Here is a 17,828-nt window from a genome sequence, read left to right on the forward strand (position 1 = left end):
CTTAAACAAAACACTAGAGCACCTGGATATGATAGACATCTACAGGACATTTCATCCCAAAGTGACTGAGTATACATTTTTCTCCAGTGTACATGGATCATTCTCAAGAATTGACCATATGTTGGGCCACAAAAACAACATCAGCAAATTCAGAAAAATCGAAGTTGTACCAAGCATATTTTCTGATCATAAAGCCTTGAAACTAGAATTCAACTGCAAAAAAGAGGAAAAAATTCCACAAAAATGTGGAAACTAAACAACATACTTTTAAAAAATGAATGGGTCAAAGAATAAATATGCAGCCCCATGTTTATTGCAGCATTTTTCAGTGGCCAGGACATGGAAACAACCAAAAAGCCCGTCAATAGATGACTGGATAAAGAAGATGTGGCACATATACACTATGGAATACTACTCAGCATAAGAAATGATGACATCGGATCATTTACAGCAAAATTGTGAGATCTTATAACATTATACGAAGTGAAATAAGTAAATCAGAAAAACCAGGAACTGCATTATTCCATACGTAGGTGGGACAGAAAAGTGAAACTAAGAGACATTGATAAGAGTGTGGTGGTTATGGGGGGGAGGGGGGAAAGGGAGAGGGAAAGGGGAGGGGGTGGGGCAAAAGAAAGAAAGGAAAAAAAAGAAAAAAAAAAGAATATGCTTTTCGCAGATGAATGTTAAAAATGAATAAGGAATGTAAATTTGTAATTTCCACATTGGGTGGCTGCCTAGGTGCCCACCTTAGAGAGAACCCTGATTACAAGTGCCATTTTAACAACCAGTTCGCCAAACTCAACAAAAAATTAGGTATCAGTTCTGTCAAACTGGTACAAACTGGCTGAATCCCACCACTTCCTCCACCCCAAGAGTAAAAAGAAAGGAAGGGCCTTTTGAGTGGGAAAGCAAGACAAAAAGAGGGAGATTAGAAGAATGATTTTTTTTTTCTTTTTGAGAGAGAAACAGACAGACAGGAAGGGAGAGAGAAGAGAAGCATCAATTTATAGTTGCAACACTTTTAGTTGTTCATTGATTGATTCTCATGCATGCCTTGACTGGGGGGTTCCAGCTGAGCCAGTGACCCCTTGCTCAAGTCAGCATCCTTGGGCTTCAAGAAAGCCAGCGACCTTGGGCTTCAAGCCAGCGACCTCTGGGCTCATGTCTATGATCCCATGTTCATGCCAGTGACCCCTCAGTCAAGCTGGTGAGCCTGTCCTCAATCCTGTGACCTTGGGGTTTCAAACCTGGGTCCTCAGCATCCCAGGTCAACACTCTGTCCACTGCACCACCACCTGGTCCAGCAAGAATAACTTTCTGCCTGACATGTAGAAGGTTAAAAATCTTTCTCTACAGTGTCTGAATAATCCAAACCACCCTGGCAGGAGAGAGTTAAGGACAACCAACAAATGAATTACCACATCATCACAAATAAAATGAAACACCATCAGCATTCTGTAAACTGTGAAGCCGGTATAGAAATGTATGTTTTTATTATTGCTATGATTATTATTCAGGGTTTCACTTGATCCAAACTATGCTAAAGAGCAAATTGTGTCCTTTTTGACAATTAGTACATACTCAAAATTGTGGATTCTCTTTATTAAAACAAATGTGGACAACTTTAAAAAAAAAAAAAGAATATATAAAGTGTATCCTGAGAATAAAACATCATTGAAGGTAACTTGGAGGTTAGTAAAGTCTCCAAAACAATGCAATTACAAGGCAAACAATTTAGTTATTAAAACCCCTCAAATATAATGGAATTACAGTTTAACTTCAGGCATGATTTCCTAATATTTTGCATGTGATGATGAACACAACTGATCCAAACTTTTTCACTATCTTTGCAGAGATTTTGAATTTAATTACTAGCAAAGATTTACAATAATCTCTTTCAGAGTTCATATATTTGAGAGAATAGAATTAAGGGTAATTTGGAATACTTGTTAAAATGAAATGTTCTTTTTTTTGGCAGGGTTTTTAAGTAAACAGGCCAAAATAGTCATCTACAGAAATACATTCTCTTACCAGGATAGAGGATACAGTCCATAAATGACAGATCATCAATTGCAATGTCTCCTGTGAAGCCATCTCCCACTGATGCCTCTACCAAAATCTAAGAAAAATATAAAAGATTTGTTGTCATTATAAAAAAACTAATATATGAAGTCTCATAGCTGAAAAGGAATTCAGAATTTACCTGAAGTGAACTTTCTCCTGAACCATTCTAAAAAATATTTTGCAATAGTCTTCACAAGTAGGCATCTTGCCTCTACCTGTATGTCCCTACACACAGGATACTCCATACCTTGTCGGGCCTGTTGAAGTCAAGAAGTCCATATCAGTGTGATATTTACTTCCCTACAACTGTCAACCATTATTTCTAGACTTGCCATGTTTTCTTCTCATCCTTTAAGTATTTGAAGGTGAATTATTGTCCCCTTTTCCCACCATTGCCCTAGTAGTTCATCTGTTTCCAAGGTTAAACTTCTTCATCCTTAGAAAATCCAATTTGCTACCAGAGTTACTTGCTAGAACGTACATATGGAAGAGCTTTACAACTTTTCTCACACTGACCTGATTCTGCAACACTTTATGAAACCGGCTAATCGTTATTAAATCTCCTTCAGAACCACATTAATCACAGTGAACTCAGATGATGTCTGTGCTGTTACAGAAACTGCAATTCCATCAAAACTCTAGTAAAATATGAAATACTGACAAACCACTGCAGTATACAGCAGATTGTGATTAGGGCTGAGATTTACTATAATAAAATTAATCATGATGAATTATTTTAATACTTATGCAAATATGTTGCATACTTACTAGGAATCCTGCTCTAATTTAATAATGAACTTCAAGCAAACTCAAACTTTATTTTATTTTATTATTTTATTTATTGATTTTAAAAGTAGAGTAAGGGAAAGAGAGAGACAAACAGGAACATCGATCTGTTCCTGTATGTGCCCTGACCAGGGGTTCTAACCGGGAACCGTTGTGCTCAGGCTGACACTCTATCGACTGAGCTATCCCGCCAGGGCAGCAAACTCAAACTTTAAAAACACGATCTCTTTTTCCACTACTAGATGGATATATGTTTTCATTTCATTTTTCTTCATAAATGATATATGCGAGAGTTGAAATTTTATTTAATTTTTCAAATTCTACCCTCCATTAAAACTTGACTCATATAATATTTATTGATGTGTTAAAGGAAAATTTTCAAAGGTCAGATTAATGATTTCAAACCTTTTGACATCTTCCTTTAACTTTTTAGTCTTCTTTGAGAACTAGCAGTATTTCTCCCTGATTTGTCACTACAAGAATTAATCGGCGTGGGAAAGGTTGACGTATCTAACCAATGAGCAAATAGTCTGCCTACTACTGTCTGAGGAACACTGAACAGTGGTGTGCAGAAGTGTCCTGCTGCTTGACACAAGACTGCTCCAAATAAAAGGCACTGTTCTTTTCACCTCCAGCAGGAGTCAAAGTAACACCATAGGCAGAGAAAACAAAAATTCAGGAAGAATACTGTACAAAAACCAAACAATTCTAATAAAAAAATGAAAGATTATTCTTTATTTTATTGAAAACAAGACTGTAGTTGGTTAAACAATGGAAAAATGTCATAAAGACTAATTAATTACTAAAAAAATTCTTGGATCATTATGCATCTATCCCACTGCAATACCACATAGGATATGCTAATCAAAGGCTCACAAGATGCAAGAAAAAGGAAAAACTAAGGTATGTAAGAATTAACATCATTGACTTGGCTATGCTACTCATGATTATCTTAATTAATTAATGAGAAGAGATAGAACATTGATATCATATTCTAAAAGTTGACTTTTTAAAATTAAATTTTATTGGGATAACATTGGTTAATAAAATTATGTAGGCTTTAAGTATACAATTTTGTGATGCATCATCTGTATATTGGATTGTGTTCACTTCCCAAAGTCAAATCATCTTCTGTCACCACATATTTGACTCCATCCTCCCTCCCCTTTGGTAACCACCATACTGCTGGTTCTATGAGTTTTTGTTAGTTTATTTAGTTCTTGTTTATGCATTTGTTCCAAAGTTGATAAAAAGCATGCTTGTTACATATAAATATCTGTAAGATGTCTTGGCCAGTGGCACAGTGGACAGACCATCAACCTGGAGAGCTGAGGTTGCATGCTTGATCCTGTGGGCACAAGTTTTTGCCCTGATCAGGGCATGTGTAAGAAGCAGTCAATGGGTGCACAACTAAGAGGAACAACAAGCTAAATCTCCTCTCTCTTCTCTCTCTCTTTCTCTTTCCCCTGCATCCTCTCTCTCTCAAAAAAAATATCTGTAAGATAATTTTAGGATATATACATATATTTAATTCCATTTGAGTGTGTGGGCTCAACTGTTCCAAAGTATTCTTTTGTTAAAAATTGGCCATTTGTAAAAATTACAAATTTTCTCATTTGTGGGCCACATGAGGTAAGCAGCATTTCTGAGTGGAGGCTGTCTCCATAGGCGTATTTGTTTTGGAGTTTACTTCACATTATATGATAAGCACTTTGATATTGCTTCTATCAGCATTCAATGTCAAAGAGAAGAAACAGAAATAGTTCTGGGCAGAGGACAGTTGGGTCTTGCTTTAAGACACAATTTAGTAGTAATTTTTAACAAAATATCTTCAACTTCCTAATCCTCTAAATGTCAGCATCCTTGAGAAATAACAAACAATAGTTTTAAGTTGAGATACTAAAAATATCAATCTGTATATGTAATTGCAGTCGCAGCCTCTTTTGAATATTAAATTAAGGCAGCCATTTTTATTTTATTTTTATTTTTTTTAAGGCAGCCATTTTTAAAAAGCCTACTTGAGGACAAGTCACATCTTGAGAAAAAGTTATAAATATTGAGATTTATTTCTGTTTTTATCCTGTTATTTAATCTAGTTTTGTAAGAAACTTTGCAAAATATCCTAAAAACCTAGTTCTAAGAAAATAATCCCACAAAAAGAGACTAAGTGTCTCTTTTCTGGAAATTTACTTTCACTTATGGTGATTGTCCCAGAATAAATAGAAAAATATTCAAATATAAATGTTATTGTATGTGAGATAGTATTGCCATTCTAAAAATTAGGAAAGCCAAATTATACTAAATTTCATTAGTACGTTACTGAATGATTTACAGGGCAATTGAAAATTCCATCTTAAATGGCCTGCATTATCTAGAAAGGCCAATTCTGCTTACATTAAAACTATTGTTGGCCTGGAATTTTATAAATTAATCTAGCTCTTCTTAGTTGTTCTTTTCATGGGCTGCTGCATGCTCAAATAAAGATGGAGTGGCCTTGTCAACTACTTTGAAATTTTTAGTTCTAATATAACTAAAAATTCAAATATTAATAAGACTCTAGGGACTCACCTGAACTCATTCTTCAAGAAAATAAAATTATTGACCAGAAATGTTTAAATGATTTGAAAACTATTGTTTATTATATATAACACACAATCTAATCAAAATATTTGCCAATCTTTAATTACTTAGCTTTAAAAGATATATGTATGTATATATATGTTTTTGTGTTTTATAGGCTTTATTAACTCATAAGATAGAAAAAATGGAATTAATTCAAATTGGCAATTACTTTAGCCATCATGCATTGGAAAAGAATATAAAATTTTAGCATAATGTATCAATATTTAATATAATGCATCTCCAGAAAGACTCAAAATAAAGAAATTCCTTTTTAAAATTTATAGAAGCAAATGTCATATGTTGAACTACAGGAACTCCAATGCATTGCTGGTGAGAATTTAAAATGGTACAGCCACCTTGGAAAATGTTTTCGCAATTTCTTACACAATTAAACACACACTTTCATATGATGTGGTAATCCTATATAGGTATTCATTTACTCAAGAGAAATGAAGACATGTCTAAACAAAAACCTGTTTACAAAGTTTAACAATGCTTTATTAATGATGTCTAAAATTTGGAAACAATTCAGATATTCCTTAAATGGTAAATAGATAAACAAACTTTGGTAGATCTAGACGATGGAATACCACTCAGCAATAAAAAGGAAGAAACTAATGCTACATGCAATAACTACTATAACATGATGAGGGCCAGATGTTTTCCTGCACCTGCAGTGGGTTGTATCATAGAAGAGAAACCTTGACATCTGCTTATCTTCAGAAAGAGAGAAGGAAAAAAAAGGAAAGGAAGAGAAAAGAAGGGAAGAGAAGGGAAGAAGGAGGGAAGAAGGTGTTTACTCAGGAATGTAAGCAATTATCTCCAGGTAAATCTATTCAAATACATCCTTTCCTCAGAGGTTGAACTGTGCAGAACACAAAGAATCCAAAAAGAATTGTGTTATGAAAGAAAATATAAATATTGAACGTAAAAAAGTGAAAACATAAAAAAGCATATAAAACTTTAAAGAAAGAGTTTTTAGTTGTCTCCTAACAGTACAGTTGGATGGTGCTACATGGCTGATATATTTAGTTTGTGAAAGAACCTTAAAGTATGTGTAAACTGAAATGTTCACAACAATGCAGCCATCTTTCCTCCTCTATAATACTTCATTATTTAATACTTTTAGAGAAGGCCACCTTTATGCTGCTGGCCAAACTTTATTTCCACCCATTTGTTCCCTTCAGAGTTTCTGCTGTGTTGAGGTGGAGATTTTTTTTAAAAAAAAATCAAGGAGTGGGGAATGTGGTGAAAGAAATAAGGTCATTCAAAATTTCATTCATGTTTCTTTATTTAGATAGAATTCTTTCTGTTATTCTTCTTGAATGAAAAAGGCCAAAACATAAAAAACAAAGAAACAAACAAAAACAAACAAAAAAAACCACCTCAACTATTCAGGTCATATCAGATTTATTTGCTTTCCATGGTTTTTAAGGGAATGGGAAATCATAGAGGTTATTTCAACTACATTTCTATGGCACTTCAGATGTACATACAGGAAGGCCCAAATCTGGGCAGGTTGCCCCCCTTCAATATATAATAGTGCCTTTCTGGAACTTACATAAATGGATTTCAAAAGAAGACAGCGATGATCAATTTGTAGCTAATTTGTTACTAGAAATTCTACAAACTCAATGCAATTTTAAAGCATCTTCTGGGGACTCATCTACCATGTAACCCATTCCACATTTCACATTCATCTATTATTTGAATAAGAACAAATATTCATCCAGTCCTAAAAATTCATATAGAACCTATTTGATTGGAGGTTACAAAGAAGCATTTAATTGAAAAGAGCTTGATAAATTTTAGCAATAGAAAAGTAAAGAAGATTTAGAACTATTGATTATAAAGCTCAGAAAATTGTGTATTTATGATTTTAAAATGATTCAATAAGATATACAGTAATAAGATTTTTTTTTTGCTTTTCCTGAAGCATCAGAAAATTTTGTATACTTCCTGCTTTATTCTCTTTTTATTTTTTTTATTAATTTTAATTTATTGTGTTTAAATGAATTCAGGTGTCCCATTGAATATAACTCCCTCACCCTCACCCCTGTGTCCCTTTGTATACCCCTTTGCCCCATCCCCCCATCTCCCTCCCTCCCCCTCCGTTCCCTCTGGGATTTGCTGTCTTGTTATCTGTATCTCTGTGTTATGTATATATAATTTCACTAATCCCTTCACCGTCTCTGACTCCATCCCTCATCCCCCTTCCCTCTGACAGCTGTTCCTCTGCTCCCTGGACCCCACCTCTGCCTCTATTCCATTCCTCAGTTCACTTTGTTCATTAGATTCCACATGTAAGTGAGATCATATGCTATTTGTTTTTCTCTGCCTGGCTTATTTCACTTAGCATAATAATCTCCAGGTCCATCCATGCTGTCACAAAAGGTAAGATTTTTTTTTTCACAACCACATAGTATTCCATTGTGTATATGTACCACAGCATTTTAATCCACTCATCTACTGACAGACGCTTGGGCTGTTTCCAGATCTTGGCTATTGTGAACAATGCTAAAATAAACATGGGGTACATTTCTTCTTCTGAATCAGTGATTTGATAATCTTAGGATATATTCCTAAAAGTGGGATAGCTGGGTCAAAAGGCAGTTCCATTTTTAATTTTTTGAGGAAATCCAAACAACACACAAGTGCTGGCGAGAATGTAGAGAAAAAGGAACCCTCCTGCACTACTGGTGGGAATGCAGACTTGTGCAGCCACTGTGGAGAATTGTATACAGTAATAAGATTTTAATCGAATACAATGTAATACTGTCGAATTGGCTCACAGGTACCAAAATTAAATTCTCATTAAAGTAGCATAGTTCTAAAATTCTTAAAAAAAATTTTTAATCATCAGACTTATTCTTATCTTCCACACCACTAATGATAATATTTCAAGGAAAAAAACTATAGTTTATCATTTTATATACAAGTATTTTTATAAAAATAACCCCATGTCCCTTATCGTCCTTATGAAAGGAGGAGACTCTAAATCTACCCCCACTTTTTTTATTTATCTTAATGATTTTAGAAAGAGAGAGAGAGAAACAGAAACATTGATCTGTTCCTGTATGTGTTCTGGTTGGGAATTGAACTGGCAACCTCTGTGCTTTGGGACAATGCTCTAATCAACTGAGCTAATCCAGCCAGGGTAACCTCTACTTCTAAGTAGCAACTTAAAACTGATCCAGACCTAAAGTAAGAAAAACCAGGTCATACATTTAAACCCAATCAAGAATCCACATTTCTCCTTTGCTATAATTCAATATCCTATAATACCCACTAGAGAACATTGTGAATTAAAAATTCCACTTCAAGTGTCAGTCTAGATGTCACTTCCTTAGAGAAGCTTTCCTTGATCACTCAAGTTCAACCTACTGTGCTTTACAAACTTTCCCCATTTTTTAAGTTATATCAGTACTTGAACAGCACTATGTCTGCCTCCTCTCGGGACTGTCAGGACGGCTACACGGGGCTCACTGAGGGGCATGTACTGCATACACAGCACCTGGCACAGTGACATTTTAGGGGAAAATGAAACTTCCAATTTCAACTAAAACTTATAAGGTTTCTCTTGATGATTATAAAATAAAAGGTGCAAAATATAATGATTTGTCTCAGTATTTCATACTACATATATAAACTATTGAGAAATCTTATTTCTTTTTTCTGTTTAACACTTTTTGTTGAATTTATTGAGGGTGACATTGGTTAATAAAAGTATACAGGTTTAACGTACACTATTTTATAACACATCATGTCCTTATGTCTCTTTGTGACACAGCCTTGTTCCTGGATTCCAATTCAATATCTACCTGTATTTGTATGGTTTTGTTCTCTTCTCTTCCTATTTCACTGCTAAATTTACTATATCTACATTTTCAGTTCCTTCTCTCAGTCTTCAGCTATTTCTCTGACACCACTTTCTATTTGGAAAATATAAATTGCATTTATTGGAAAGATTTCTTTTAAATTACCTGCCTGCATTTGATAACTATATTAGTTTTAGGCAGGCTTTCAACAACTTTTTAATGTTATAATTATTTTAAAAAATAATTTATGCATGGAATGGGACTTAGAGAACATTTAGAATCCAAAAGCTTTATTTTTATTTGAATAAATGAGCACCAGAAACTTTAAATAATTCACCCAAAGGTCTACAGATAGACTGTTGGCAAAATAATATCCAAAACACTAAAAAAATGGTTTTTTACTTGACTGGTTTAAAGTCCAAACACTTTAACAAAAATTTTACTTTTCTTGTTATATTTACTTTTATCATGCTTCTGAGCTTTCATGCTAATCTGATAGTGACTAATATGAGTTAAATGAAAGGGGAAGCTATGTAAATAATACAAGAGCAATTTAGATAATTATTTGCATTTAGATATTTATTAATTCTGATTATAAATATATAAAATCTACTAAGTGTTTAGCACTGTAATATTATTAATACAATACGGGGGGGGCAAAAATATGTTCACAGTGGTTCATACATAAAATAACACAATGATTAATAAATAACAATACAAGAATAAATTGTTTTGTGAACTCACAACTATAAACTTACTTTTGCCCACCCTGTATTTCCTGTCACACATTTTTTCTTGCACATTTATATTCATTATGTAATTTTACTTTAAAGTATTTACACAGATGAGTATGTCCTAGATACAAAATTTGTTAAAAGGAAACACTGTTTAATTTTAAAGTAAAACATTGAGCATTATAATATAATTTTCTACTTCTTAAAAATCTATTCTTTTTTTTCATCTAAATGAGAGGCAGGGAGGCAGAGACAGACCTGCCCCTACTGACAGGTATCCATCCAGAAAGCCCACTAGGGGCAATGCTCTGCCCATCAGGGCTTAGTGTTGCTCCATTGCTTAGCAAACAATCTCTTTTTAACACCTGAGGCAGAAGTCATGGAGCCATCCTCAGCAATCTGGGTCAACTTTTCTCAAACCATTCAAGCCTTGGCTGCGGGAAGGGAAGAGAGAGAGTGAGAGAGGGGGGAAGGGGTAGAGAAACAGATGATCACTTCTCCTGTTTGCTCTGACCAGGGACTTTGAACCTGGGACTTTCATACACCAGGCTGAGGCTCTATCGCTGAGCCAAACAGGGCCTTAAAAATCTATTCTGTTTTCTCTAGTTCTCCATCATTCCCTATGCTACATGGAAAATAACACTGTATCTCATAGTGAATTCTGGGTATTTAAGTTTGTGTGAAATAGGAATATCCTTTAATGACAATATTTTAAAGTTGAAATAAAAGAAGAAGAACAATAGCCACTTAGTACAGAATTTATTTAAATTTTCTCTTCATCCCTGGGATTTTAAAAGGTGTGTTTGCACAAAGCTGCAAATTTAGTGACAGAAATCATGAGACATCATTATAAAATTTAAAGTAAGTTGAGATATGATTCTCACTGCTCCTGTTTTATTGTTCAGCTCACCATCCCCTGTGGAAAGTACAGATAGGCATCCACATAACAGGGACAGCTGTCCTTGCTCTTAATGCACAACCACAGCTATACCCTTTTAATGTGTTAAAGAGACCAAGATACAGGACCACTAGTTGACATTTTGCCTGGCAGATGAACTCTGCAATAATCAAGTCTCTATGTCAATCTACAGTCTAGGTACACATATAAAACATCCTGGTTTTTGAGTTGCATTTTGACATGTCTGCTGGTTCCACAGAAATGTAAGTGACAATCTTTTTAAAAACAATCACTAGCCCAGGAGGTCTACTAACTTTTAATCACATGGAAACAAAGTCTCATCTCTCACTAATCTCTTAAAAATTAATTTTACATAAAATTACCTAAGCTTGCATTGAAAGGTAAGGCCTCTGAGGAAAGAGTCAGTGGGGGAATAAATGTAGTAAATTAAATAATCTATAAACAGCATGACGCGCCGTAGTAATAAAACAGAATGTCACCTAACACATCTTAAGGCATGGGTAAAGGGCTATTCTTAGAAAACTAGATATTCATTTAAGACACGTTTTTAGATAATATACAGATTTGTAAAAATGATTTCTTTGGCTTAATTTAAGGATAGGGCACTCACTTCTATAGATTTCATAAGAATCTTAGAGTTAAAAGGTCTTCCTTCTCAAAGCCTTGCTTTCACACTCTTTTGCATCTCCTTCAGCCTTCGGTTAGTGACCTCTTTCCAAACTATTCTATTAAGTTTTTGAAAACATTTTATTTTCAACCTCATCAGAGAACCGTTACTTATGTTATAGCCTTCTAGGGTGCCAGAAGACAGGTTCTATGCTAAGCTTGTTTTATTATATATTCCTTAAAATAGATGCTCAATTCCAAATATATCTTTTAATTAAAAATTATGTGTTCTATCTCCACAGTAAGAGAAGAAAAGCCAGTTAGTGGTGGTTGTTTAACACTTAAAGAAATGGTTGGTAACCATTTAAAGAAATCTTACCAAATTATGATATTTGAAAACATTCTCTCTTTTTTTATTTTTTTGTGACAGAGACAGAGAGAGAGAGACAGATAGGGACCAACAGACAGGAAGGGAGAGAGATGAGAAGCATCAATTCTTCATTGCGGCACCTTAGTTGTTTATTGATTGCTTTCTCATATGTGCCTTGACGGGGGGGGGGGGGGTGCTACAGCAGAGTGAATGACCCCTTGCTCGAGCCAGCGACCTTTGGGCTCAAACCAGTGACTATGGAGTCATGACTATGATCCCATGCTCAAGCCAGCAACCCCACACTCAAGCCAGCAACCCTGCACTCAAGCTGGATGAGCCCACATTCAAGCTGGTGACCTCAGGGTTTAAACCTGGGTCCTCTGCGTCCCAGCCTGATGCTCTATCTACTGCGCCACTGCTTGGTCAGGCAATGTTTGAAAACATTTAAAGGTTATGTTTGGATTGGTAATGTGACATCACAGAATAAAAGAAAAATAGAATAACATTAAGGATCATATACATCTAAGGATGACAGATGATTTCTAAGATCAACAACAGAAATCTTGCTTGTACAATCAATTGGTGCACAGCTAAGTGGAACAATGAGTTGATACTTCTCTCTCTCTCCCTGTCCCTCTCAAAAAAATAAAATAAATAAAATGGAAAAGAGATTCTGCTATTACAATATTAAAAGAATATAATTCTTGGTGGACTCCACAGTGGCTAGTTATAAGAACCAGGGATCAGCAAACTTATAAATAAAGTTTCTTTCTTTAATTAGAAGCCTGATGATTAAAAATAAATAAGTTGTGTTTTGTTTTTAATTGGAACAGAGCACGGAGCCTAAAATATTTACTACCTAGCTCTTAACAGGAAGAGTTTGCAAATGCCTGGTATAGATTAAAGCTGTTGTGACTGTGAGGATCAATGACACAATTAAAAGGTCCTTTCACAATCTTTAACTTTTAAATAAAGAATTTAAAAATGTAAAACTATCTTACCAAATCACTAAATGTTAAATAATTGAGACTAAACTGTTCAAAGTAGCATTTTTTAGGTACCATATTTCATTTTTATCAAAGTAAAGTTTAAGAGCTTTGTGTTCACTGTAGTTCTAAAACTGGGGGAAAAATGTGTTAGAAACATTTATAGATCTTCGCAATTATAAGAGAGTCCTAACTAATCTTCTGAAATACAAAATATGTTATATAATATGCTCTTAAGTGAACTCTACTATTAGATGAGGCTTATAACAGTGAAAGGCATATCTATGATAACATATTAAAGTATTTTAGAAATTGACAGCTTCATCTGTAAAGCCAAATTTTCTATATAATTTTCTTCTTTATGTGGCTTTGGTGTTTTATAGGTAAGCACCTAAGTTTTTGAGATATGGGACACCAAATATTTTTATCAAGTGGGATATCAAATGGAATTTCAAAATATTTTTCCTAATGTGAAAGAAAATACTGGAAAGCGAGCATTTATTTTGAGAGTTAATCCAGGAGGAAAGAGTGAGGGTCAGAGTGATGAAGGGAAGGAAAGAAGGCTCATTGAAAGAATAGTTTGGCCCTGGCCAGTTGGCTCTGTGGTAGAGCATCAGCCCAGCATGTGATGTCCCAGTTTCAATTCCTGGTCAGGGCACACAGGAGAAGCGCCCATCTACTACTTCTCTATGCCCCCCTCACTTTTCTCTCTTTCTTTTCTCTCTCTCTCTCTTTCTCTCCCCTCCTGTAGCCATGGCTCAATTGGAATGAGTTGGTCCTGGGCACCGAGGATGGTTTTCCATACAGCCTCTGCCTCAGGTGCTAAGAAGAGCTCGGTTACTGAGCAACAGAGCAATGCTCCAGATGGGCAGAGCCTGCCTCCTAGTGGGCTTGCTGGGTGGTGCCCTGTCAGGGTGCATGCGGGAGGCTGTCTCTTTGTCTCCCCTCCTCTCACTGAATAAAAAATAAATAAAAGAAAAAAGAAAGCATGGTTCATCCTGATAATAAAACAGACAGCCAAACAAATGGGAGATGATATTCACAAACAACAGCTCTGATTAGGGGCTATTATCCAAAATATATAAAAAAAAACTCATGAAGTTTAACAACAAACAAACAAACAATCAGATTTAAAAATAGGAAGAAAACCTGAACAGACATCTTACAAGGAGACATACAAATGGCCAACTGATATATTAAAAAATGCTCATCTTCGCTAGCTGCAAATCAAAAGTACAATGAGATACCACTTCACACATGTAAGATTGGCTGTAATGAACAAGAAAGGTAATAACAAGTGTTGGAGAGGCTGTGGAGAAAAAGGAATCCTCACTCACAGCTGGTGGGAATGTAAACTGGTACAGCCATTATGGAAGAAAATGTGGTGGTTCCTCAGAAAATTAAGAATAGAATTTCCATATGACCCAGTAATCCCTCTACTGGATATCTACCTAAAAAACTCAGAAACAATGGTATTCAAAGACACATGCACACCTTGTTCATTGCAGCATTATTCACAGTAGCTGAGACATAGAAACAACCAAATTGTCCTTTGATAGAGGATTGGATAATGAAGATGTGGTACATATATACAATGGAATGCTACTCAGCCATAAGAAATGATGACATAGTGCAATTTACAACAATATGGATGGACCTTGAGAATATCATAATAAGTGAAATAAGTAAATCAGAAAAAGCTAAGAACTATATGATTTTATACACAGGAAGAATGTAAAACTGAGACTTATGGATATAGATAAAAATGGTTACCTAGGAGAGAAGGTGGGGGGGATGGGTGAAAAGCAGGACAAATATACAGTGACAGAAAATTACTTGACTTTGGGTGGTGGGCACATAGCACAGTCAGCAGCTTAAAGGATATAGCGATGTTCACCGAAAGGCTATGTGCTCTTGTTGACCAATGTCGTCCCGGTAGATTTAATTTCAAAAAAATAAATTAAAATAAAAAAAGAAAGAATGGTTTATCAACTTGGTTATAGCTGCATTGGAACCTAACCGATTTTCTAAGGAGCTCTATAAAATAATCTAAAAATTGTCAATCTAGAAGGAGAAAAGGGCTCCCTCTTTTATTGGTCGTGGGTGGCCCCATGGACATAAACTCTCCCAGACACCTGGCTTGCACCTGCATGAATATCCTAAGTGACATCTGCATGATATTCCACCTGCTGAGGCCATGAGCTATGTTCATCCAGGCAAGTGTTGTCCTATCACATCTGCACCAACTGCTCAAAGCCTGAGATCAAAACTTGTGCTTGAAAAGCACCTATTTTTGATCAGCTCTCTGTTCTTCACACTTTAAATACTCTCCATACATAATCCAATCCCAAATATCTCATCAATCTACACTTCTACCCTAAACTTCAGATTGCTTTTTCCCCCCCAACCAGTAGCTGGACATTTCTGTTTTAATGTCCAACAGAAACCTCCAAGTTCTAAACTGTCTTAAACCAGCTAATCTTTCTCCCTAAACTTTCTCCTCTCTCTTCCTTTCCCCATTTATTCTGCATTTCACCTGATGACTCCTAATATAATGGTTCCTGCTGTTCCCACCAAAGTCCTGATTTATCTTTGATTGTCCCACTTCAACAAGGCCTCCTCACAGCCAGCAGACTAACCTATCTAGTAGTCCCTTCTGATTGGCTCAATTAACTGATTATTTAAAAAAAGGTAGCCCTGTCGCGTCGGCCTGGCATGCAGGGGGGGGGGGGGGGACCTGGGTTCAATTTCCCGCCAGGGCACATAGGAGAGGCACCCATTTTCTTCTCCACCCCCACCCCCACCTTCCTCTCTGTCTCTCTCTTCCCCTCCTGCAGCCAAGGCTTCATTGGAGCAAAGATGGCCCGGGCGCTGGGGATGGCTCCTTGGCCTCTGCCCCAGGTGCTAGAGTGGCTCTGGTCGCGGCAGAGCGACGCCCCGGAGGGGCAGAGCATCGCCCCCTGGTGGGCAGAGCATCGCTCCTGGTGGGCGTGCCGGGTGGATCCCGGTCGGGCGCATGCGGGAGTCTGTCTGTCTCTCCCCGTTTCCAGCTTCAGAAAAAATACAAAAAAAAAAATGTAAATTATTTGTAAACATGATAAAATATATATATACTAATTCATATTAATCCAATGTTTCAAATAGAAGGAAACTGACTTTAAAATTTTACTTATTTTCCATTACAATTTTGTTTGTCATTACATTACACTATGCTTTATACAAAATAGAAAATAAATTTCTCATCTTCACACATGCTGGAAATACAAAGGGTCACCATGTTGAAAATCAGTAGGAAGAATACTAATTTCCAATGATATTTTTTTAAAGCTTCTTGGAAAGCTATTTTAATGGGACAGTCTTATTCAAATAAAGGATTCTTTTGCATTGCAAGAACTGGGGTCTGTGAGAAAAGATAAGTTGTATCTTAAAGATGACAAAGTGCTAAAGATAAAATGCTATTAACTGAAAGTGTGGGGAGACAAGCTGACTGGCCCATTATGTTGCATCATTGGAACACTGAAAAAGCAAGTGGGAAGAGGGTAGGAGTCACATACTGATTTACCTGGGCATTGATAACTCTATATTCACTAAAATTCATCTGTAAGCTTGCATATGTACTTTTGATTTTAGCTGATACAGTGAAAATCACAAGAAGTCGGTCCCTTTTTTTTGGTAATTATAATCAAAGTGCTAATATTGAACTGATAATTTATATACTTCATATATCCATAGCAGGACGTTGCAAGTGACTGTTGAGAGGACAAACACTCCATTCCAATCTGTGCAAAAGGGCACACACTTGTATTACTTAGGTTATGAATTTAGAACTTAAACTCTACACTGATGCAAATCTTAAAAACCTAGTTCCACTACTCAATGTTTTAAACCATTTTATTTTACCTAATTTTAAACTCATAGAAAAGATGCAAAAATAAAAAATGGAGTCTCCTCGATGTCCTTCAGTCTGAGCCCCCTAACCAGGGGTCCCCAAACTACGGCCCGCGGGCCGCATGTGGCCCCCTGAGGCCATTTATCCGGCCCCCACCGCACTTCCAGAAGGGGCACCTCTTTCATTGGTGGTCAGTGAGAGGAGCATAGTTCCCATTGAAATACTGGTCAGTTTGTTGATTTGTTGATTTAAATTTACTCATTCTTTATTTTAAATATTGTATTTGTTCCCGTTTTGTTTTTTTACTTTAAAATAATATATGTGCAATGTGCACAGGGATTTGTTCATATTTTTTTTATAGTCTGGCCCTCCAACAGTCTGAGGGACAGTGAACTGGCCCCCTGTGTAAAAAGTTTGGGGACCCCTGCTCCTAACTTTTTTTTTTGTTGTTGTTGTTGTTGTATTTTTCTGAAGTTGGAAATGGGGAGGCAGTCAGACAGACAGACTCCCGCATGCACCCGACCGGGATCCACCTGGCACGCCCACCAGGGGGCGATGCTCTGCCGATCTGGGGCGTTGCTCTGTTGCAACCAGGGCCATTCTAGTGCCTGAGGCAGAGGCCACAGAGCCATCCTCAGTGCCCGGGCCAACTTTGTTCCAATGGAGCCTTGGCTGCAGGAGGGGAAGAGAGAGACAGAGAGGAAGGAGAAGGGGAGGGTGGAGAAGCAGATGGGTGCTTCTCCTGTGTGCCCTGGCCGGGAATCGAACCCGGGACTCCTGCACGCCAGGTCGATGCTCTACCACTGAGCGAACCAGCCAGGGCCTGAGCCTCCTAATGTTAACACTTTACAGAAAAATCTTCATTTTCACCATGAGAGAGTAGAACTCTCCTCCTTTTAGTGTTTTGCAGAGATTATAAAAGGGCCATTTAAAAAACACAGCACCTGGCACAAGGGAAGCATTAAATAAATATTAACTGTAATTATTAATTTTGTTTTATGTCTAGAAGAGTAAAGCTTTGGTAGAAATAG

The 17,828-nt window shown here is 36.4% G+C and overlaps 1 protein-coding gene across 1 annotated transcript in view; it reads right to left on the reverse strand.

The window, feature by feature from the left end:
• Positions 1 to 17,828, reverse strand: part of MALRD1 (MAM and LDL receptor class A domain containing 1) — an 837,423-nt gene that overhangs the window by 574,058 nt on the left and 245,537 nt on the right. The window contains 1 exon segment of the mRNA XM_066386561.1: positions 2,035 to 2,122. Within this exon segment, the coding sequence (XP_066242658.1) occupies positions 2,035 to 2,122 (88 nt within the window).

Source organism: Saccopteryx leptura, chromosome 5 (genome assembly GCF_036850995.1).
Source record: "Saccopteryx leptura isolate mSacLep1 chromosome 5, mSacLep1_pri_phased_curated, whole genome shotgun sequence".
In the NCBI taxonomy this organism is placed as follows: Eukaryota; Metazoa; Chordata; class Mammalia; order Chiroptera; family Emballonuridae; genus Saccopteryx; species Saccopteryx leptura.